This window comes from Pongo abelii, chromosome 13 (assembly GCF_028885655.2).
Source record: "Pongo abelii isolate AG06213 chromosome 13, NHGRI_mPonAbe1-v2.0_pri, whole genome shotgun sequence".
In the NCBI taxonomy this organism is placed as follows: Eukaryota; Metazoa; Chordata; class Mammalia; order Primates; family Hominidae; genus Pongo; species Pongo abelii.
The window spans coordinates 108,480,721-108,505,958 of NC_071998.2; the positions used below are offsets into that span (position 1 = coordinate 108,480,721).

The 25,238-nt window shown below is 42.6% G+C and overlaps 1 protein-coding gene across 2 annotated transcripts in view; it reads right to left on the minus strand.

The window, feature by feature from the left end:
• Positions 1-25,238, minus strand: part of ASTN2 (astrotactin 2) — a 997,527-nt gene that overhangs the window by 851,257 nt on the left and 121,032 nt on the right. For both annotated transcript variants that reach the window (XM_054520535.2, XM_054520536.2), the window contains exon 2: positions 19,148-19,335. In XM_054520535.2, the coding sequence (XP_054376510.2) occupies positions 19,148-19,335 (188 nt within the window). The remainder of the gene's footprint in view (positions 1-19,147; positions 19,336-25,238) is intronic.

A 25,238-nucleotide genomic window follows, 5' to 3' on the forward strand; every position in this document is an offset into this window, starting at 1 on the left:
TGTGCACCTGCAGGCTAAACACCATGCGGAAGCTGCCAAGGCTTGGGGCTTCAACCCTCTAAAGCCACAGGCTGAGCTGTACATTGGCCCCTTTCAGCCACACTGGAGAGGCTTGGACATAGGGCACCAAGTCCCTAGGCTGCACACAGCACAAGGACCCTGGGCCCAGCCCACAAGCCACTGTTTCCTCCTGGGCCTCTGGGCCTGTGATAGGCGGGGCTGCTGTGAAGGTCTCTGGCATGGCCTGGAGACGTCTTCCCCATGGTCTTGGGGATTAACATTAGGCTCTTTGCTACTTATGTGAATTTCTGCAGCCAGCTTGAATTTCTCTTCAAAAAAATGGATTTTTATTTTCCACTGCATCATCAGGCTGCAAATTTTCTGAACTGTTATGCTGTTTCCCTTTTAAAATGGAATGCTTTTAACAGCACCCAAGTCACCACTCGAATGCTTTGCTGCTTAGAAATTTCTTCTACCAGATACCCTAAATCATCTCTCTCAAGTCAAAGTTCCACAAATCTCTAGGGCAAGGGCAAAATGCTGCCAGTCTCTTCGCTAAAACATAACAAGAGTCACCTTTGCACCAGTTCCCAACAACTTCCTCATCACCATCTGAGACCACCTCAGCCTGGACCTTATTGTTCATATCACTATCAGCATTTTTGTCAAAGCCATTCAACAAATCTCTAGGAAGTTCCAAACTTTCCCACATTTTACTGTCTTCTTCTCAGCCCTCCAACTGTTCCAATCTCTGTTACCCAGTTCCAAAGTCGCTTCCACATTTTCAGTTATCTTTTCAGCAACTCCTCACTCTACTGGTACCAATTTACTGTATTAGTCCTTTTTCACATCGCTGATAAAGAGATACCTGAGACTGGGAAGAAAAGGAGGTTTAATTTGACTTACAGTTCCACGTGGCTGGGGATGTCTCTTAATCATGGTGGAGGGCAAAAGGCACTTCTTACATGGCAGTGGCAAGAGAAAATGAGGAAGAAGCAAAAGCAGAAACCCAATAAATCCACTAGATATTGTGAGACTTATTCACTATCATGAGAATAGCATGAGAAAGATCAACCCCCATGATTCAATTACTTCCCCTTGGGTCCCTCCCACAACACGTGGGAATTCTGGAAGATACAATTCAAGTTGAGATTTGGGTAGGAACAAAGTCAAACCATATCAGGGCTCGAGTCTGAGCTCCACCCATTCTAGTAGAAGACTTTTCCCTCCTGAGCCTCAGTTTTCTCACAGGTAAAGGTTAGTTAACAACAGCCTTCTCACTGGAGTGCTGTAGAAATTAGATAAGGGAAGAGTGTGTGAAGTGTTTAGTGCTATTCTTGGGACATAAAAAAGACTCAGGATATGGTATTATTAATAACAAAGTTTTACCGATGCACAAACAGCAGCAGCCAAAAAGATGGGGTCATGCACATGAGCACACAGAAGCAGAACAGGATGGCTCAGGTGTCCGTTTTCATTGCCCATTCCTCCATGCCTCCTGCTCTAATATGTACCCTTTCACATGGTGTTAAAGGATGAAAAACGCATTTGCTTAAAATCCATCTGCTTTTTATAACTTCCAGAGACCAAAATCTGCACAAGCAGCAGTTCTTTGTGGCTCCTAATTAATTCCTAAACAAAGACTGCTCTGGCAGCAGCCCAGTTTATGAAACCAATTGACCTCCTGGTATAGAAATGATGACACAGATGTTGTTGCTATGTCACAGCCTCATTTTCCACTTTGCATCACTTGGTCAGGCCAGATATATCTTCACCTTCTGAGGAGTAGAAGATAGTCCCCTGGGTGGCTCTGAGACCCTAATTGTTATCTCCCATGGTTATGGGCCTTTCTCAACTCAGGCGCCTCCCAACAAAAGTCTGGAGTGGAGGCCTGGCATGGTAGCTCACATCTGTAATCTCAGCACTTTGGGAAGCCGAGGCAGGCGGATCATGAAGTCAGGAGATGGAGACCATCCTGGCTAACATGGTGAAACCCCATCTCTACTAAAAATACAAAAAATTAGCCGAACGTGGTGACATGTGCCTGTAATCCCAGCTACTCAGGAGGCTGAGGCAGGAGAATCGCCTGACTCCGGGAGGCGGAGGTTGCAGTGAGCCGAGATCGCACCACTGCACTCCAGCCTGAGCAACGGAGTGAGACTCCATCTCAAAAAAAATAAATAAATAAAGTCTGGGTTGGAACAGGCCAGAAAACATCACCTGTCTTTGGTTAATCTGAGGGCTTCCCAAGCTAAGAAATCTCTAATCTATAGGGTTCTTGGGAGGCTACCAGTAATAATAATCACAGCGGCCTTGAACCCAGTGTCTATTATGTGCCAGGCACTCTCCTGTGCATTTTGCCTGCTTTATCTCATTTCACTCCACACAATCTTTTAAGATATGAGTTAGCATCTTAAATTCTAAGTCAAGAAAACAGAATATTGGAGATATGAAGAAAGGCTTCACAACACTGGAGCTGCCACGGCACTTCGTATAGGTGAGTTACCAAGAACTTCTTTCAAGTTATCTCATCTAGGTCTCACTCCATCACTGTAAGGTTCTGACAGGTTAGACAACTATTTCCAGGTCATACAAGTAGTAGGCCAAGAAATGGTCTTCATAAGGTGTGGGCCTTTCCTCTGAGTTAGTTGTTCTTCCAATTGGATTAGGAACTCACTCTTATAACCCCAGATAACCTTAATTACCTCCTTAAAGGCCGTATCTCCTAATACAGTCACATTAGGGGTTGAACTTCTTAATCAATACGCTAATGAAGACAGCATGGGCTCAAGGCAGAATCTAGGTCTTGGGTGGTTGTGTGACCTTGAGCAATCTCAGGCTTTTCATCCAGAAAATGAGTATATTCTCACACATTTCATCTGTGAATAATCATTAACCACCAAAGTTCTTGCCATTGTATATCAAAGACTGCCTTTCCTCTATACTCCAATATCGTCTTCCTCATTTCCATCAGAAACCTCACCACATGCACCTTTAGCATCCATTTTTTCTATCAACAGTGTTTTCAAAGCAACCTAGGCTTTTCCAACATGCACTTCAAAACTCTTTGTGGCCTCTACCCATTACTCAATTCCAAAGCCACTTTCACATTTTTAGGAATTTTTTTTTACAGAAACACCTTACTTCACAGTACCAAAATCTGTATTAGTCTGCCCACACTGCCATCACAGCATACTAAAAACTGGATGGCCTCAACAACAGAATTTTATTTTCTTACAGTTCTGGAGGCTGGAAGTCTAACATCAAGGCACCAGCAGGGTTGGTTTCCGGTGAGGCCTCTGCTCCTAGCTTACAGATGGACACCGTCTTGCCCTGTCTTCCCATGGCCCTTTCTCTGCTGTGGGTGTGCTTTCACTGATGTCTCTTACCTCTCTCTCTTTTTTTTTTTTTTTTTTTTTTGAGATGGAGTCTTACTCTGTTGCCCAGGCTTGAGTGCAGTGGTGCAATCTTGGCTCACTGCAACCTCCGCCTCCTGGATTCAAGGGATTCTCCTGCCTCAGCCTCCCAAGTAGCTGGGATTACAGGCATGTGCCACCATGCCTGGCTAATTTTTGTATTTTTAGTAGAGAAAGGGTTTTGCCATGTTGACCAGGCTGTTCTCACTCGAACTCTTATCCTCAAGTAATCCGCCTGCGTTGGCCTCCCAAAGTTGGTGTCTCTTCTCTTAAAGACACAAGTCCTGTTGGATTAGGAACTCACTCTTATAACCCCAAATAACCTTAATTACCTCCCTAAAGGCCGTATCTCCTAATACAGTCACATTAGGGGTTGAGCTTCAACATATTAATTTGCGGGGGAACACAATTCAGTCCATAATATCTGCCATTCTGAATGAAAACACCTGCTTAATATATTGTCAGGAGATTTTAATGAAATTTTAAATGGGATCAAGTTCTATTAATGTTAGTTGGTCAAGAGCATTTGAGCTTCAAGAACAGCTACAATTTATTGAGAAATTTCTATTTATCAGGCACCAAGTCTACTTAACATGGATGCTTCCATGCCTCACAATGATTTTATTTGAGAAGGTATTATTGTTGGCACTACTTTACATTTGAGGAAACCAAGCCTCAGGAGAAGGCAAGTAGCTAGCCCAAGATCACATGGTTATCAAAAGGCTGAAAGATCCCATCCAACAGACTCTCCTCTCCCATACCAGGCTGTTGCAATCATTCTGATGGCCCAGACCTGCCCTGCAAGTGGGAATCCTTCACCTGAGAACATCTGCTATCAGAAGAGAGAGGAACTGCCCCTCATCTCCCCCCAGACAGCCTCTGGTGACTTTACACACCATCTAAACAAAGCCTCTGGCACAGCCATCAACATATTTCACTCCCTATTAAGGAAAGCCGAGAGAGGGCAGGCCTCTGGACACTTCTTTAGGGGAACATCAGGACACATAAGGACTGTAATAAAATAGGAACTGAAGAGGGTGTCCATGGGGAAAGCCCGGAGCCGCTTGTGCTTGTGCCCCTGCAGAATTTGAGAGGAGGAAGGGAAGGCTGAGGGCACAGAGAGACAAGGGCGGGGGAGAGGGGGATGAGACAGGGCTGCCATGGGAAAGCAAAAGCTTTGCTGCCAACGGAGCAAACACAGGATGTGGATCCCAGCTCAGTCTCTCCCTAGCTGTGTGGTCTTGGGCAAGGCCATTTCACTTGATGTACCACAATGATCCAATCCATAAGATAGAGATATCAATGCTTGCCAGGTGGGATTTTGTGAGAATTAAATAACAATTTTAAAAATTAGCATGTTAAGGCTGTGACTTTCCCACTAATGGCCTCGATGAACTGTAGGTGGACATGAGGGCGATCTGGCTGCAACATCTGTCACCCCACTGACCTCGAGGGTTGATTCAGCTGATCTGTCTGGTGAGGCAGGTGTCCTCTTCCCCCCTCACTGCTCTATGTATGTCCCTCCCAAAGCTGCATGCTCCGTTGAAGAGGATGGCCATCCCCAGTAGAGGAGGACTGTTTTTTGGTCAAGGGCATACAGTAGCTGCACGCCCCTGCTAGAACCTCCAAACAAGCTTTCAATGAGTTGTAAGTTTATGATTCTCCACCTTTGTAAATTCCCCAAAACCTCTAATTGGTGTTCAGATCAGGCATACGTAGGGTAAGTTTCAGGAAACTATCTTTTAAACAAACAAAAGAGAATTCTTTTTGTTGTTGGTAGCGGTAGTAAATTTATTCTTGAAACCATTTCAATGAGATATATTAACATGTAAAAAGCTGTGCATATTTAATGTATATAACTCAATGAAATGGAACCTTGGTACCCTGTTAGTGGGAATGTACATTGGTACAGCCATTATGGAAAACAGTAGATAAATTCCTCAAAAAATTAGAAATGGAACTACCATATGATCCAGAAATTTCACCCTAGGTAATTCTTATGTAGGAAGAAGATCCTGCTTCACACCTAGTGAAACACCAACAGTAAACAGGAGAAAATAATATCTGGCAATTTTTAAACCTCCTAGTAATAGTGGTAGTGCAAGGACTTTAGAATCAAGACACTTGGTTACCAATATTATGTTACTTACATAGGATGAAATATATATTATCTATGGATTTTAGTCTCCTCTTGGTGATAAGGGTAAACTACCCTAAATAACTTTTTCAAGAAATAAGTAAAATAATGCACGTACAGTTCCCTGCATATTCCCCACCATATAGTAAGTGCTCGGTATTATTTCTCTGATAGATTCATTTTCACCTAGCTCTTGCAAATAACTTGTAATAATCCCTCCACTGTGGAAAACATAGACACAAAAAAATTTTCTACCTCAATTCCAACCTCACATTTTGTTTAATCAAGCAATTTACAGGGGGTAAAAATAATTAGTGGTTTTAAATGCTTTAATACAAGCAGGCGCTGCAATCATGATAAATCATCTCTGACATACGCCCAGCTCCTCCAAGTGACAGATGACAAACAAAAGCAGGACAAGGTCCTCCCGTCACAGGCAGAATCATTGAATTAATGGAAGAATTATTGCTTCTGAAATCCACTCCAGTCCTATTGAGGAGAACGTTCCAATTTATCAAAGCCAAATGAACATTAATTGCAGCAGTCTGGTAAGTTTTCCAGCCACTATGACCTTCATTGAATTTTAATCCAAAACAGATAAGATTTCCTTCCACACAAGAGGAAACAACACAATTAGCTCAAAATGACAGCTAGATTATGAAGCAGGCACACACAAACAACACACACACATTCACACTCACACACACTCCCAGTGAAAATATTGATTCTACTTGACTTAAAATTCAGCACAAAGGAGGTGAGCAGAGAAAAAGGTAAATAAATACAATCACCACATCTGCATAACCCCTTCCCCCTCTTCATTCAGGAGAGAAATTTTAGAGGAGGGAGCCAAGATGGAGAAGGTGGCAGGCAGTAATGGAGACAGAATTTCTGTTAACTGCTGTAATTAATGTTATGTCTCATCAGGGAGAGATTAGGAAAAAACAGAGAAGGAAGGAACAAAAAACAAGTGTTATTTTGCTATTAAAGACGCCCTTGAGCTGGGAACATTAGCAGCTGAAGTTTGAATTGGGTAATTGTTTGACTGTATTGGTGGATTTGCAGACAGGATTACCACAGTGAAGTGAAATGTAGTTGCGCTGAACCTACAGCGTGAGTGCCTCCCTCAGCATGGAGCAAGGGGCCTTCTGCTGGGTGCAGTTTATAGCCTGACACAGGCCCACTGCCCTGAGATTTAGATGGGAAGGCCAGCTCTGTCATTAACCTGCTGTAAGACATCGTGAGTCACCCTTTGAGACCTAAAAGCTTTGTTTTTGTATTTATTTTCACTCTATTAAAGGGGTTGAACTGGAGTTTTTAAAATGCATTTGTTTTTTGAGAATTAAATCTGAAATTTCTGCTTTCATTAATTCTAAATATCTGTAGCCAGAAAGAACGGGCTGCCTTCTTCCACGGTCCAGGGTCAGGCTTGCCTCAATATCTCAGAGTCTCGTAATTGGATGATTATGGAGATGAACTCCTAAAAAGTCCTTATCCATCCTTGCCCCCTATAAGAAAGGAAATATTATACAGCAGATGGAGCAGAGAGCTCATTTGGAATTAGAAATGTATGTTTAATTCTGGGCTCGGACACTGGCTATGTGATCATACTAGAGAGTTGTCTTAACCTTCTAGACCTTGGTTTTATCATTTGTGAAAACGGAACAATAAAAACAGCAATATCAATAGTATCATTAATACAACATTTGTATAGAGTTTGCATATTTACCAACTTTTAACTGTAGAAACTATTACTTTCACCATTTTACAGTTGAGAAGACAGAGGCACAGAGAAGTTAAGTAACTTAACCAATGTCACTCTACAAGTTACACGGTGAGGCCAGGATTCCAATCCAGGCAGTTCTGTCCCAGAGTCAACATTCTTGTTTTGGGTTTTAGCCTTTTTATTCTGAAAGAATTATAGACTCACAGGAAGTTGCAAATTTAGTAGAGAGCTCTTGTGTACTCTTCACTCAGCTTCCCCCAATGTCAACATTTTTCATAACTATAATAAAATAATGAATACCAGGACATTAACCATGATTCAACACTATTAACTAAACCACAGACCTTATGCAAGTTTCACAAATGATGCCTCTTCCAGCTTATGGTAGCTCTTGGTTTTCCTTGGCTTGGGCTACATAATGCTCATTTCTCCCTCCATCTTCATATCATCTTCCCCTGTGCCTTCTCTTCTGTGTGTCTCTCATAAGGACTAATTTTTCTAATTTTTTCACTAACGTCCTTGTTTTTCCACTAATGTTTTTGTTTTGGTCCAGGATCTCACATTGCATTTAGTTGTCATGTCTCCCTAGTTTCCTCCAATTTGTGACAATTACTGTTTTCCTTGTTGTTGTTTTTGTTGTTTATGATCTTAACACTTTTGACCATTGCTTGTGAATTATTCTGTAGAATGCCCATCATTGGGTTTGTCCATATTTTTTCATGATTAGAATGGTTATACATTTTTGGCAAGAAAACCACAGAAATGACACTGTCCTTATCAGTGCATTATTTCAGTGGATTCATAACGTCAATGTGTCTGATGAGTGAGGATGTTAATTTTGATGACTTGGTTAAGGTGGTGTGGTCAGTTGAATAGCGGGTCCCAGAAAGATATGCCGACACCCTAATCCCTGGAGTTTGTAAATGTTACCTTATTTGGAAAAAAGGGTCTTTGCAGATGTAATTGAGTAAAAAATCTTATGTATAACAATCTGAGTCATCAAGGTGAACCCTAAATCCAGTGACATGCATCCTAATGAGAGGCGCACGGAAGAAAAGACACAGGAGAATGTAGTATGGAGGCGGACGTAGAAATTAGCTTTCCACAGCCCAAGCCAAGGAAAACCAAGAGCTACCATGAGCTGGAAGAGGCAAGACAGGATTCTCCCTTCGAGCCCCAGGGAGAGTGTGGCCCTGCCAACCCATGATTTCAGACTTCTGGCCTCCAAAAGTGTGACAGAATAAATTTCTGTTGTCTTAAGCTTTTTAAATTGTGGTAATTTGTCACGGCAGCCTTAGGAAGCAAATACAAGTGGTATCAGCCAGATTTCTCCACTGTAAAGTCACTATTTTCCTTTTGTAATTAATAAATGTCTGGGGGGGGACACTTTTGAGACTCTGCAAATACCCTATTTCTTCTCAAAATTTCACCATTAATTTTAGTATACATCAGTGGATCTTGTCAGTAGTAATTATTACAGTGGTGATTGCCTAATGGTGATTTTCTGTTTCCCTCTTTCCTTCTACATTTATTAATTGGAATTCTACTGTAAGAAAGAGCAATCTTTTCTGCCCCATTTATTTATTTAGTCAATTATTTATATCAGTATTTTAAAGTCAATATTCTTAATAACCTCCCAACATAGCTCAAAGGATGTTTGTGAAGGCCAAGAACGATAACAGAGTAGGAAGAATATTTTTAGAGGCCAAAGAGAAGAAAGGGACCTTCTCTGGGCACCCTGCTGATGCTTCATGAGCCCTTATCATTTATTTCTCCTCTCAGCCCCATAAATGTGGATCTCTCGCTTATATACAGCTCAGGAGAAAGTGAGGTTCAGAAAGGTTCAGTAACGTGCCAAAGGACACACAGCAGTAAGGGAAAAAATCACAGTTTAAGTCCTCATCTGTCTTGCCTCCAAAACCATGTGATTCCCACCAAATCAAGCTGTTTTCTGAAGACTGGGAAGGAGGGAGAAAGGGGGATTAATTGAAGGGAGAGGCAGAAGTTCCAATATATCCAAATCGAAGCTCACTTTCCGTTTTTACTGTGGGCTTATTTGGGGCATATGAGAAAGGGAGTAAACAGTGTGAACCTCACTGCATTATATGCACACAGCATTCATTTTGTGTTGTTGTTAAAACACCACACAAAAGCCCCAGGTTCTTGGAGGGGAGGAAAATGTGGAACAGGAGGCTGGGGCGGAGGAAGTCGGGAATGGTCACCAAGGGGACACACACCCTGACTCTCTTGCCAACCTGTCCACCCCTCCCCATTTTGCTTCCCTGCAATCTCTGGATATCCCCTCTCCTTCCCTTCTCCCAGACTCCCTGTTGCAATCCAGTCCATCCTGCCCTGCCATGGCCTCTTCTCAGATCCACAGGGCTGGGTGCCCCTGCCTCCAGCCCTCTCATCTCTGCTGGTTGCTGTCTGGGCCTGACTGCCTCCTCGGCCTCGGATCACCCCAATTGCCCGCCCTTTACTCCATCTACCTCGCTACCCCTACTCCCAGCCCTTTCTTGAGGTTGAGTGCCATCTGCTTTTCTTACTTGCTCTCTGTCTCTCTCTTTTCCTGTTCCCTTCTCTCTGTATCACTTCTTCCATGCTTTTTACTCTCTGTTTCATTTTCCCCCATCTCTGCTTTTATTGCTAAATCTCTTTCTGTCTGTTCTTGCCAATTCTCCTTTATTTTTCTATGTCTCTCCCATCCTTGGTGCCCCATTCTCTCAGTTTCTTCTTAATTTCTCTCCATCTCTGGTAATTTCAATATACCTAGTATAGAATAGTTTCTCAATCAACATGGGTTGCATGTTTCTGTCTGTATTTTCTTCTGCTTCCCTCTGTCCATATTATATATACATAGCTATAGCTATAGCCATGGCCATAGCTATAGCTATACACATTCTTATTCTGCATTCTGCTTTGGCCAGGAGTTTCAGTGGAACTGCCTTCAGGCCCTTTTCCTGAGCTGCCTCTTGCCATCTCCAGGATACCCTTGTCAAACTTTTCCATCTGGGCTTGATCATTGGCCCACACTAATGGGACAGGGATGAAGAACATCCATTCTCCAGCTTCGTTTTCCCCATCTATAACATGAAGGTGGGGTATATTCTATTGCTGTGGCAATTGCTTGCATGTGCACCCCCTGTAAAAGAATTGCACACCCTGCCATTGGCTCTGGGCTTGGCCATGTGATGTGCTTTGGCCGACAGAATGTAAGAGAACCCACATCTGAGCATCAGTTTCAAGAGGCATCCTAGATTTCTGCCAGCTGTCTTGCTCATTCCCTCTGCCATGAAAACCAAATGTTTCAAACTGGGGCTCTCCTTCAGCCAAAGTACCAGAAGGAGAAGACAAGCAGAGCTGAGCCTGCAGTGACTGCAGCTGCCGATGTGTAAGGTGCATGAGAAGTAAAGCATGGTGTGGCCAAGGCACTGAGATTTTAAGTGGTTTGTTTGCAGAATAAACAAGCAAGAGCTGACTAGCCTGGAAGAGTTGGATTCTGTGAGGTCTAAGGTGTTTTCAGCTCCAAGATCCCACTATATTTCATACTTCTACTGTTTTTTTGGAAACTCTTGCTAAATGCTTTTATGTGCATTAAGTTTGATGTTATGATTTTAATTTTATTTCCATTTTGCAAATGATCACACAAGAAACTCAGAGAGGTGAGATGACTAGCCTGCATTTCTATAGCTGGTATGTGGTAGTCTAAGCTTGAAACCAGGCCTCCTGAAGCCAAATTCCATGCTCATTCTACTTCGCTATGGTGTATCTCTAAATGTTGTAAAAAATAAGCATTTCCTGTATTTCCTACACACGGAAGCTATGGCTTATTTTCCTACTTTGCCCACAGGCCTAGCTAGAGACCCTGCAGGCTTTTAGTGAAAACATGTTGTTGAAGCAAGTCAAGACCAAGCCACAAGGTTCATGTGACTTAAAATTTTAAAGTATTTTTTAAAGTCTATACTTACAATATTAAAAGTTCTACTTTCTGGGAAAAAAAAAACCATGAATGATACTCATGGGGTATGGCCCACTTATGTAAAAAAGTACTTGGGATATTTGTGTTACAAAACTTAATCATACCTTGGCAATTGATATAAGCTTAGTATCTTCATTTTTAGATGGGTGCAGTGAGGCTAAGAAGGGGATGTGACTTGCATAAGATCATGGAGCATATCGGTGGCACAGCAGAGACACATAACTATTTGTGCTGCGTGTATTACATGGTTTTTCCACTACTAGATGTTTGCCATCCTCACATTTTAAATAATCCCTCTCAGGATCTGTTTTCCCTACTACTCTGCCTTTTCTCTGAAAAGCATTTGGGAATCACAGTCTGTAACAGCTTGGCTTCTCCTACCCTAGTTGTCCGGAGTGACCTTCAATGATATTACTTATAAATAACATGGTGGCAGTATTAGGTTGATGCAAAAGTAACTGTGGTTTTTGCCATTGAAAGTAATGGTATTTCTCAAAGTTTCACCATTAATTTTAGTATACATTGGTGGATCTTGTCAGTAGTGGTATTACTTTCAATGGCAAAAACCACAGTTACTTTTGCACCAACCTAAATATTTATTGTTTTCAGTTGAATTGGGTCCTCCAAAAGCAATATGTTAGGCTCCTAACCCTCAGTACTTCAGAATGTGGCCTTATTTGAAGACAGTGTATTTATAAAAATAATCAGTTTTTCAGTGAGGTTGTTAGGGTGGGACCCAGTCAGAGTGCAGTGGCATGATCTTGGCTCATTGCAACCTCCGTCTCCCAGGCTCAAGCGATCCTCCCACCTCAGCCTCATGAGTAGCTAGGACCACAGGCTCACACCACCAAGGCCAACTAATTTTTTGTATTTTTGCTATAGACAGGGTTTCACCATGTTACCCAGGCTGGTCTCAAACTCCTGAGCTCATGTGATACACCCATCTCGGCCTTTCAAAGCAGTAGGATTACAGGCTTCAGCCACCGCACCTGGCCTCTGGTGTCCTCATAAAAGGGGGAGAATTGGGGCATAGAGACGGACATCACGTGGGCAGAATGCCATGTGAAGATGGAGTTCCGCTGCCATAAGCCAAGGCACTACCAGAACCTAGAAGGAAAGCCTGGAGCAGATCTTTCCCTGGTGCCTTCAGAGGGTGCATGGACTTGCAGATATCTTGATTTTAAACTTCCGGCCTCCAGGATTGTGAGATAATAAGTATCTGTCGTTTAAGCCACTCAGTTTGTGGTACTTTGTTATTGCAGCCTAGGAAGCTAATGCACTTATAAGTAGCAGAGTAATGACATTTATAGAACCAGGGCTGTGTGTCAGGCTCCAGCATATGTGCTTTATATCTATCATCTCTGATGATTCTCACAGCAGCCCCTCTTTAGATAGGTAATTCCATCAGAGAAAATACATGCTCAAATCCCACTACTACTAAGTCAGTTATGGAGCCAGAATGTGAACCTCAGAACACACAGAGTCACAGCTCTTACAAGTTAGTTATACTCCCTGTGCTTATTTTCTCAACAGTAGAGCAGGAGTAATAATAATATCTATTGAGATTACTGTAAGAATTTAATGAGTTAAATACATGTCAAGTACAATCACACTAAGCACTGTAAAAGTGCTTGGGCATTATTATTTTAAGATTCTTCAATGTCTTGATTACTCAGTTATTATTTCTACTCAGTTATTGTTTCTCTTAAGATATGGCCCCAAAAATAAACACAATATTTCATTTCTCACCCAGTACCTCTAGAATTATTTGTTCAGAAACCTAGCCTTTTATTAATTCAACTTAAAATATAAGACCACTTTTAGCAATGAGACCCCATAGTTGGCTCAATCTGAGCTGGTGGCTGATTTTGTAAAAAGCTTTTTTTTTTCCTATCTCTTTTTTTTCTAGCAGATAGGCTTTTCATTGCTAGATGTAATAGGCAGGTAAACCATTACATGATTTAATGATTAAATCAATGAATGAAGGAATATGCTATGAATGAAAAAGTGTCATGGTTGGAGCAATGATGTAAAGCCATCTTTTACAGAAACCTTTAAAAAGTATTATCCCAATATCACACCGATCCTCCAAACAAAGCTACTGAATAAGAATGGTAATAATAATTTCTTAGATTTGTGTGACATTATATATTCCTCAAAGTATTATTCTGTGTTATTATATCACAGAGTCATAGATCATCTAAATTGGAGGCAACTACAATAGTCATCTAATTTAACTATTATTCCTCTCTAAACCCCAGCGACTTTGCCTGCACAAACTCAGGGAGAAGAAATCCACAACTTCTTGATTCAGCCTACTCCACTGATGGATAGCTCAGATGCTTTGAAGGGTTTGTCCTGTCGTGCATGAGAATTTTGACCCCTTGGAATCCTGAATCCTCCCTCACTGGAGGCCAGCAATACAAATCCGTGGCATTTTCTTTGGGATGATCCTTTTGAGAGAAACATGCCCTCACAATTCTTTTCTTCTTCTACATCAAACCAAACATTTCTTTTCATCCCCTTTCTCAAAACATTTTGTCACCACAAAGACAAAAGGGAAAAAACAAAAGCGCCAAGATAAAACGTATTGGTCTCAAACAGTTTCTATCTAGGAACTCTTGTGGAAATCTTTAAAACAAGACACATCACATTAAAATGAAGTTATATTTCTCACTGTTAAAAAGGGGGAGAGGAGGAAAGAGTAGAATTATATGACCAACCCTCTGAACCACAAGTGATAACTATTTTTGTTGAAAGCAACTTTGATCTATGCAAAAGTGAAATATATCTTGAAATGCCAATGTGACAATGGCAATGGCAACAAAAAGCAAAATGAAAAAAAAAACAAATAAATGCAAAAACGAAACAAGAAGCTGTGATCACATCTGCTAGGACCTACTGCATTTCCTCATGCCTGCGTGAAGCAGATAAACTCTTCCCACTTTCTTTTTTTTTTTTTTTTTGAGCAGAGTCTCGCTCTGTTGCCCAGGCTGGAGTCCAGTGGCGTGATCTTGGCTCACTGCAAGCTCCGCCTCCAGCCTGCAAGCGGGCGGATCACGAGGTCAGGAGATCAAGACCATCCTGGCTTCCCACTTTCTAAATAAGGATACCAACACTAAAAGAACCTGTTTCTCTATCCTGCAAGTTTGCATATGTAGATCACAAACTTAGCTGGCAAATAGTTAGGGGCCCATAATAGCTTGTTCTGATAAACAATGTAAAGTGCACCCCAGGATTCAAGCCATGGTTTTCCTCTGACTTTGCACCTGTAGCCAAATCACTCAGCCTGCTTTGGATTTCTTTTCTCCTATCTATAAAATGCTGGCATGAGCAACTCCTGTCCCTAACTGACAAGTTTCCAATTCACCTGGAGTGAATACTCTATAAATAACAGACATGATAACCCTCACTATAGCTAACATTTTAATAATGGCTACTGCTTTTTGAGCACTTACAGAATGTCAGGCACTGTGCCATACAGAACTGTGCCCAAGCACACAGACTCTCAATTTGGACAGACCAGAGTTGGAATCTCAACTTCAGCACTTATTGGTGATGTGGATGGGCAAGATGCAAAAATCCCACTAACTCCCAAGCCCTCATCTGTAAATGAAGGGCAACAACATTACTTATCATATAGAGGCATTGGAACAATTAGATGAAATAATAGAGGTGCTGCACTTTGTGCCTGGCATACAGAAAGTTCTCAATGGTGGCAGTCATTATTTTCATTGCGCAGGGCATTTGTGAGTGTGATCTCATTCTGAGCCTAGAAAAAAAATCTCTAAGTATTGGGGAATATTATCCCAGTTTTACAAATGATGACGGTAACTTGGCCAAGGGCACAAAGGTAGTGATAGAGACATTATTCAACCTTGGAGTTGATTTCCAAGTCATAAACCCTCATAAAGTACCCATGGATTCCACATACGGTACAGTCTTTGTAAGAATTCACTCATGAAATCTTATCAATTTAAATAAACAACAGATGCATAGAGAAGGAAAATGCTGGCCTGTTATATAGATTAAGGGCATAGTTTCTGAAACCAGCTTATATAGAATGAAAAATTGGTTTTGCCACTTAACCTTTGTGTGATCAATGTCACGTAGACAGGTATTTATTAACATTTCAGACTCCTCATGTGAGGGACAGTATCCACCTTAAGGTTTGTTGTGAGGATTGAAAGTGATAATATGCAGAGAACAAAATTTGGAACACTGCTTGGCATATAGTAAATACTCAAAATAAATGTCAGGTATTATGATTATTTCTCTAGATCAGGCAGCAAAATAGCAGCAAATATAAGACTAAAGCCAATGTCTTTTTACTCCTAAGTTGGAGTTCTTTAAACATTGCTTCAATGATAATATTAAGAGCCATTTGTGACTATGCACTCAGTATGTGCCAACCTGGGTATTAGGCACCATTGTATGTTTTTTCCACTCTTTTCCCCACTCTTTTCAATAATTTATCTCCACTCTTTTCAATAATTCTGTGAGATTGGTATGATCAGTTTTGTTTCATAGATAGGGAAACTGAGGCTCAGAGGCATGAAGGGATGTGCCTAATGTAAAATTACCAGGAAGCAGGAAGTAGAAGAGACTATATTCAGAGCCAGGTCTGCTGAATTCCATCGCTCTGCTTTTTTTCTCTGCATCCTGCCACCTGCACAGCTGAGGAGCTGAGGAGGGCATGCTGAAGCTGGGGCAGAGGACAAGAGGAGATGACTGTTTACTCTCACTTTCTGGACTGGGTTCAGAGTACCTCCTTGCTGCATCACCTTTTGCGATATTAATATTCAGATGATGCAACCTTTGGGACAAGGTAGATGCTCGACTCTAGCCTTCACATGCCTACAGAGCATGATGGCTCCACCCTAGGAGGCATGGATGGTAGCAGGTTCCAGTGACTGAATAGGAGCTGGTTTCCCTGCATGGGTGAGTAGGATATTTGTGCTGTCAAAAGGAGATGGAGTGCATAGACCCTAGCCTCCAGACTTCTTTGAGATCTGACTAGAAGATTTGGGTCTTCTCACAAACCACCTTGGAACTTCACCAAAGATGAAAACAATAGTGTATCCAGCAGGGTCAGGGCCATGATGTCATGGATTGCCAAACACAAGTTTTAATCCTGGGGAAATCCTGGTCCCAGAACTGCCTCTTTGTTAGCCCAGCAGACATAGGCAAATCAATTAAACGCATGAATCTCAGATTTCTCAATTGTGAAATGGGGAGACAGATCCCAGCCATCTTAAATGTAAACACTCTTTTTGTTCTTGCTGCGTTGTCTGTGGCCAGAATGACAAGGGTAGAGTCTGAGCCACAGAGAGGCCTGACCTCCAGGCCAAGCCCTGCTGACTGACTAAGGGAACTTAGACAAGTCCTAGCCCATCCCAGACCTCAGTATCAAACTACAGAATAAAAGGGAATAAATCAGCACATCTCAAGTTTTTCAACTAAACTTCCCCTATTAACAAAAGCATATACCCTTAAGTGCCAAGCTCCTCTGATCTGAGGGCTTGTTGTGTCTACATAACTATTAGTATAATCCTTGTTCTATAAGTGACAAAAACAAGACAAAGGGCTCATACCCTGGTTCGGTGTCAGAGAGAGACCTCAAGTCTGTGCTCCAAGTCTGTGCTTATGACTGTCTTCCTACCTCTAGAGAGAGCAGGGTTCTTGGCATGCCCCACCTCTAAGAGGCAGAACACCTTGGGGTTCAGTGTCTCCAAGACATGACTCTGTTCCCTGAGGGGAGGGTAGGGACAGGAGAGATCCAGATTATGGAGCCCTGAATGGGGGAAGGAACTTTGGATCACATGGTGGTAGCCTTGGGCCACTTTGGCTCATGGGCCGGGAGGGTCTGAAGTGTGCCAGCTTCCACGTTACCTACTCTGCCAGCCAAATCTTGAACTACAGGGAATTTCAGTGACATCTGGGTCTTAGTGAGTTATTATTTCAAAGCTGAACTTACTGAGCAAAAGGGAAAGTTGAGGAAAACCTACCATCCTGGGGAGAAAGTCTGATTCAGTGAAACTAACACTGGGCCTGGAGGCAAAAAAGACACATTGGAGGCTCATTTATAATTGAGATAATACTATCTAGGTTACTGGGTTACAAGAAGGATACATGTAAGTAAATGTGCTGAAACACAGAAAATGTTTAATGAACATTGGTCAAAATTGAGTCTCACTCTCAAATGTTAAAGGAAGAAGAGCATTCACACCCTTCAGCCTCTTCCTAACATTAGATGGTGTCCCACACCCCATGAGGAACTCAGCAAGCGCCCTGAGATGGTGCTTACAAATTTGCACCCCAAACTTAGCATGCAGGCACCCACTTGCTTGGTGTGAGGCTGCATCATTTGCTAAATATACATATGGAAAAAGTCTATCACACTCATTCCATGAATAACACAAAGGCCTTGATTTGTTCCTCCACGTGATGAGCATGCGTAAGGTCCAAAATTAACATTGCTGTCTGGCTGGGGAGTGTATGTGTTTTTCCAAAAAGAGAAAACTTCTAAGATCTTACTCAGCCCTAATCAGACATTGAAGAGAAACAAGAAAGAGAGTAAAACTAAAGGTCTGCTCCATTGTAGAGTCTCAAAAAATACTGCTGATTGTTAAATTGAAGGAAGAAATGAGGGGTGAGAGGTAGCTCTTCTTTGCTGAGTGGCTTTATGCCAATCACTTCACCCCTCTGGGGCATACCCTCCTCATATGTATGTTGGAGATACCATTTCCTAACCTTGGGTATGTGGCAGAGCCGTACTAAAGAAGAAAAGGAGAAGTAAATGTAAGAGTGGCTTTGAGGAATATAAAGCACTAGAAAGATGTGAAGTTTCTTCCTGAGCCCATTAGACCCTGTGCTTTCTACATACTGGATTTATTTTCTGGTTTTGTTTTTCTATCTACCATGCAATGCCAATAAATATAGCTTTTTAAAGAAAGTATATAATATAACTTCAGATACTTTTAGACCACCACTCAAGTGATTCCAGCCCTAGTAACCTTCTGGGTGGAGGCAGCAGACTCAGAGTTCTGTATCATGGGGCCAACAGAGCTGAACAGCCACATCCTCTCTCTGCAAACATGTGGAGGTGATTCGCTGGACGTCATCCATTCTTGGCAAGAGCACAATGAGATAATTTCCATACATGTGTCCAGTACAGTGCTTAACAAATGGTAGATACTCAAGAAATTCTTGAATTGAGAGAAAACAGGGTGTACAGGACATAGTTCAGGCTTAGTAGCCAGATATGCTTGGATTTGAACACTCAAGAGTAGCTCCATCATTCACTGGCTATGTGACCTTGGGTAAGTTTCTTTGCCCCTCGGCCACAGTATTCACAACTACAAAGAGAGTTATGGAGGGGCTTCTGTGGACCCCCACAATGGCTACGTCCAGCCCAGCTCCAAGGGCCACCATGCAGTCGTTGCCAGGGTTAAAACACCTGACACATCAAGGGCACTTAGGAAAAGGCAGCCTGTTCTGGTTTTATTCCAATTTTGTTTGTTCAGTCATTCTTGGAATAGCCAGTTGTATTCTGAATCACCAAACCTCAGCCCTCAGCAAAGCAGGCCAAGCACATGACAGATGTTAAACAGCTATTCCCGGAGACATCAGCCAAAAGGCTGAGGAGTTGGAGACCCTTTATTTTCTTCTCTGAAGCACAATTAGTTTGTCACAGCTGACAGATGATGGATGGGTATGCATCAGTCCAAGTGACATCACAGAATCCATCTGATTTTCTGTTTCTCATTCTAATCTCTTGAGTTTGGCTTTTTCCTTCCATCTGTGGACAATTCCCCTCCCCCTCCATCTCTCCACCCATTCCTCCCCCACGCAATCCCCGACCCCGATCACATTCCCCCGTCACTCACCATCACAGAAATGTGGAGGATGTGCATCTGCTCCTCAACAATCTCCGAGGGCTCCTGGAGAGTGGGGGCGGTGGCTTGGGCCAGCTGCCCGGAGCTGCTCATGGAGACGTGGAAGTACAAGGTGCCATTCTCCAGCCACTGCTGTCTCCAGTGCACCAGCGAGATGTCCGCCGCTGTGCCAGACATCTCTGCAAGACAAGACCCGAGGCACTGGGTGAGCTGTACGCCTGGCCTCGGTGCTCCAGGGAGGAAAAGAGCCCACATAATCCAGAGCTCAGAAGGCATTCATTTTTTGCCAGGATATCTTTCCTCACATCAAGTCTATGAGATAGGGATCATCACTTTCATTTATAGATGAGTCAACTGTAACCAAGATTCACCTAAAGTAACAGAGTAGTGGAAGCAGGGTTTGCACCCACATCTGTCTGAGGCCCTTTTTAGTACATCACATGTGATCAGGTAATTCATTCTACTCTGATAGTGGAATGAAACTAAGGATAAAAGTGCTTTCATTCTTTTGTGGCTATGAAACTAGAAGAAGATGAAGGAAAGAAATCCATGAAAGGAGTGGGAGTTGAGAGTGTGGATTCTTTAGAAGTTGAGCTGGAAGTACTCATGGCCAAACCTCGGAGCCAGAAAGGCCCAAGAGAGCATCAGCTCAGCTGAGGTAGCTCAGGGTCATCTTGCATGGGAAAGGAGCTTGCCAAGAGGGTTGCCCTGAGCGTGTTCCTCTTGCTTCCACAAGAGCAGCTCCATTTTTTGTAAGGTATATACTGCACTCCCAAGCAAGGAAATATTGGCACAAAGTTTCCTTGGCTTAAAAATACTGGCAAAGCTACTGCCCCATGCCAACATTCTCATATAGCCAGTGAGGAGTGAGGACTTTCTAGTAAATTGTAAAATTCAGTCACCCGACTTGAAGTTTCTAACTCATCTCTATGCTGGTTTTCCTTCTGTAAATACTTTTAAAGTGATTATCATTTGAATAGTATTTCTGTTCAATGTATCATACCTTTTTATTAGTAAAAAAGGGTCATGGCATAAGGTGCTGAAAGTGTCACTGCAAGGGGATTGTACAATTGTTCCAAAGTCCCCTTGACTAAAGGGGTGTGTGCCTGCAAATGTCCTAGAAAGACAAGGCCTTTCAGTGAATCTTATGCATGAATACAAGGGAAGGGTGGTGGATTTCTTGGAGGATTATTAGGTCTGCATTCAAGGGAGATAAACAGGAGACAAATAGCCTTTATAATGTCCATCAGTAGACAAGTAGTCTTAGTGGTGTTGAAGGCTTGGAACCTTGACCCCTCCCTCCTGAGACAGCTACGACCTTGAGGCAGTATTCCTACAGTCTCCAAAGACCTCGAGTGCATTCACACACACACACAAACACACACACAAGGAGGACTGATGGGCAAGCTGAGTTACAGCAACTTATCCAATCAGCTCTCTCCATGTCCCACTGCAGCACCCATCATATCTGATGACACGGAATGAAAAAGAATCAACTTGAAAAGAAGAGGAGATGATACTACCAAATCACTTTCTCATCACTCAATTCCACTGAATTATTCTTACATCACCCATGCCCAATAGACTCTCCCTTCTTGAGGTTCACAATAAAAAATCCTTAGGATAAGAGTGTTTAGCACTTAATAAGGGCTAAAAAATGTTAGCTATTAATTTTTAAGTTAGATATTGATTTATCATCATCATCATCATCATTATTGATAGGAACAGGATGTAATTCATCCTTCAGCTGCTCTGAAAAAAATAAAAAACAAAAACCGTGAGCCATCCTTGACAGCTTGCTTTCTCTCCCACTCCTCATTCAGTTCATCAGGAAATCTTTCCAAAGCCATCCAACATTCAACCCTTTCCAGTCCCTCTACATCAGCCACATGGGACAAGGTGTCATGCTCTCTTGCCTGGCTTACTGCAAGGGCTTCTTAACTTGACTCTCTTCTTCCACCCTTGTCCATTCTATTCTCAACCAGGAGCCAGAGGAATCCTGCCAAGCAAAAGTCATCTCACATCACTAAGCCCTCCATTTACAGTCTTTGCATGGCCTCCTACTCATTCCAAGTAAAAGGCAAAATGGTGAGAACACAGTGAGTTACTAGGCCAAGCAAACACATGCTTGGGCTTCCCTTGCAGCTGGAAGAGTTGAACAGGCCTTGAGATAATCACGAAGGTTTGTCAGCACTTAGAGCACAGGCCCCAAAGGGCCCTGAGAACCGTTTCATTGTCATTCTGGGGAGGGACTGGTTGGGTGATCAATTTGAGCAGTAGGTCTCCTCTCAGCACTTTCTCTTCATCCCAGGCTGGGGTGATCTGCTGCCCCACTGACCCCCTCCCAGCCTCAGCACCCGAGGCCTTGGCAGTAGCTTCCCTGGGAGACAGCCAGCTGGGCCAAGGCAAGGTGAAGACATTATGGTAAATGGTCTGGCTCATTTTTCTCTCAATGCATCAAAGCCCAAAACCAGAGGTCCAGGGAACCCAGGGCTGAAAGCTGCACTAGAAATAGCAGTGTCTAATTCAGTAGTTACATGTGCTGCTGGCTAGGCAGGCACTTCATGTGCTGAATGTCTCTGGAATGACACCAGAAGAAAGCCCCAAGGTAGGCTACATCTGGTTGACACAGCTTGGCATAGATGAAGGCGGAGCAAACGGGGATGCTTGTGGAAATCTGAGCTCCTCGCTCCTAGCACTCTCTCCAGCCTGTGCCTGAAATCCCACTATTAAAGAGGCTTCCCCTTTTCATGTTCAGATGAGAAAGCAGAAGGTCTCAGAAGGTTAGTGACTTAAGTTCACTGGTGAATTTGTACCTAGCTAGAACCAGTGGATTTCCAGTCCATGCAATTTCTACTATGCCAGTTGCACTTACATCTCCTTTTTCCTGACTAAATTAGCCCATGAACCAAAACTAGATTGAGCTCTTTGTTTGCTACAGCGATGAGTGCACAGTCAGCAGACAGTAAACGTTAAATGATAATAACAGTGTGTGAAACACAGTAAATATTGAATCACAGAGAATAACTCTGGACTTACTTTATTACAAAGAAAAGAAACTGTTGTTGAAGAGGAGAGAGGAGGGGTATGAAACGTTAAAGGGAAAAATGCTTTAGCAGAAGCAGAAGGCCTCGATCATTCATTCACTCATTATTCATTTATTCACACATTTGTTTATTTATTCAACATACTTACCAAACACCTACTCAATTCCAGGCAGCTCAATAGCTCAGAACATGGAGTTAAATGAGACATAGCCTTGCCTTCAGGGAGCTCATAATCATTTAGCAGTGGAAATTCTACCCAGCCAAATGTCTCCTCGCCCATGTTACTGTCCACACACATGCACACTCTCCATTGACCACGGACCAGGCAACTGTGTGTTACCAGGACTGTCTTCTACCATCACACCTTCTTCACACACTCCATCCCTGCAGGACTTACAACTGTTTCTCAAACAAGCCAGACTCCCACTTGTCTCAGGGCATGAGTACTTTCCGCCCAACATTCCTAGCGCCCTCCTCCGAGAACCTACGAGCTGGCTTCTTCTCAGTGTTTGTCTCTCAGTCCAAATGATACCTGCTTGGAAAAGCTATGCCTGTCCACTCTAGCTGAAGTGGTCCTCTTCACACACATCCAACCTTTATTATATCCCTTTTACAAAAACTTTCTATAGCAGTTATCATGATTAGAAATTCAGGCTGGGTGCAGTGGCTCACACCTGTAATCTCAGCATTTTGAGAGGCCGAGGCAGGCGGATCACTTGAAGCCAGGCATTTGAGAGCAGTCCGGACAACATGGCGAAAGCCCATCTCTACTAAAAATACAAAAATTAACCAAGCATGGTGGCATGTGCCTGTAATCCCAGCTACTCAGGAGGCAGAGGCCCAAGAATAGCTTGAACCCGGAAAGTGGAGGTTGCAGGGAGCCAAGATTGTGCCACTGCACTCCAGCCTGGGCAACAGAATGAGACCCTGTCTTTAAAATAAAATAAAATAAAATAAGAAAGAACGAAAGAAAGAAATAAATTTATGCTTTACATTTCCTTGAACATGTGTTTATTGTCTCTCTCTCCATGAGAGCAGAGACCTTGTGTGTCTTATTTCCTGCCATCTCTCAAGCACTTTGGAAAGTCCTTGGTACATAACACACGCTCAGTAAATAATTACTGAATCGCTGAGTTATATACATATATGTATATATATTTCAAATACTCATGCCCTTTTTCGTCTTTAAAATGCTTAATGCATATATATATATTTCAGTGATTTGGTATATATATATTTATGTATTTACATATATTTCAGTGACTCAGTAACACACTTACTTGCACAGATCCATAATAAAATGGTGGAGGGACTAAAAGATAGAATTCAAAGAGTATTACATTTCATCAGAGAATTAAAAAAAAAAAAAAAGAAGTAGTAAAGGTCAATTGAAAGCTCCAAAGTGAGAAAAGACTCTCCTAGCTTGCAACAAAGAACTACTTCCAAAAGGTGGTGGTAGGAGCATTGCAGAGGATGGACAGATTCATGTCCCTCAGAGAGGAGGAGGAGAAGGCGTAGAGATCAGCTGGTCATTGCAGGGGCATGAAGCAGCTAGTGTATGTTGGAATGGAGCAGAACGTCAGGTGAGAAATGTAGTTCAGGGCCAGGTGCGGCAGCTCACGCCTTTAATACCTGCACTTTGGGAGGCCTAGGTGGGCGGATCACGAGGTGAGGAGTTCGAGACCAGCCAGGTCAATATGGTGAAATCTCACCTCTATTAAAAATACAAAAATTAGCCAGGCATGGTGGCATACACCTGTAGTCCCAGCTACTCGGAAGGCTGAGGCAGGAGAATCACTTGAACCCGGGAGGTGGAGGTTGCAGTGAGCTAAGATGGTGCCACTGCACTTCAGCCTGGGCAACAGAGTGAGACTCCATCTCAAAAAAAAAAAAAAAAAAAAAAATGAAAAGAAAAGAAAGAAAGAAATGTAATTCACACACAGAGTTAAGGGCTTTGAATGCTTGGTGATACTGTGTACATTTTATTCAGAACCAGTAGAGTACACTTGGTCAGAAAACCAGTCCTCTGTCCCTTAAAAACAGGTTAATAAAACAGTAACATGACCAAAACCAGTTCTTGAGATTCTCTGCTGATTGATTTTCCAGTTGCATTTTCCCTTTTCCCTTCCCCTACTCCTTCCATATAAACATTTCATTGAAGTCTTCAAGTCATATTACAATCAAACTTAAAGCAAAAGGGGGACTAAATGCATTTGGTCGGGAACCAAGACGATTCCCATAAAGGCAGATTATGCTGACATGATGAATATAAAATGAAACAGCAGATATTAAAGTGGGAGAATTGGTGCACCAAGCCTTTCGGCGGTAGGCTGACTCCAGTGCCTGCCTCCCTCCCACCCTGGATAGCTTGGTTTTATATTGGAATCATAAAGAAACACAAGGACTGCCTTTTCACCTTTTTCTGCTCTCCCCCATGGGCTGCAACTCATGAAATATTCAACAGGCTCAAATCCCCTCAACCGCCCCACAAAAGCCAAGAGAGAGGATCAGCCTTCATCAGTGATTCTGGGTAGATTGCCATCCTGCCTCGGTGGCCACTGATGCCTTTCAGCCTCCCGGAAAAGAAATAAAAAATCCCGAAGGCATGTTGTGCTTTTAATCGGCTTGTTCTTCCTAATCTATGGCACTCATTGTATTTTTATTTAATTCCTGAAGGTCATTAAGAAAATAAGCAGCTCTTCTCATCACCAGCCATCTTGGTAACATCTCCCAAGTGGCTAACTAACCAGCCTTCTGATTCTACAGCAGCAGCTGACCCTCCAGCAGATTATTTGCTGAAGCCCAGAGAAAGCTTCCAATGAGTTTGCAAATGATCTTTTTCTCGCGGTGGGGAAAGCAGACATTACATGAAATGAACTCACTACCCGGGCAGAAAGAGTTGGGAAAGGTAGTGATGTTGACTTTAACCAACCTTGCCACTAGCTATTCCAGCATTCATGGGTGATTGTCACACATCAAGTCTTGCTGAGTGGGCCTGGGAAATAATCGCAAATACTCATGCCCTTTTTCATCTC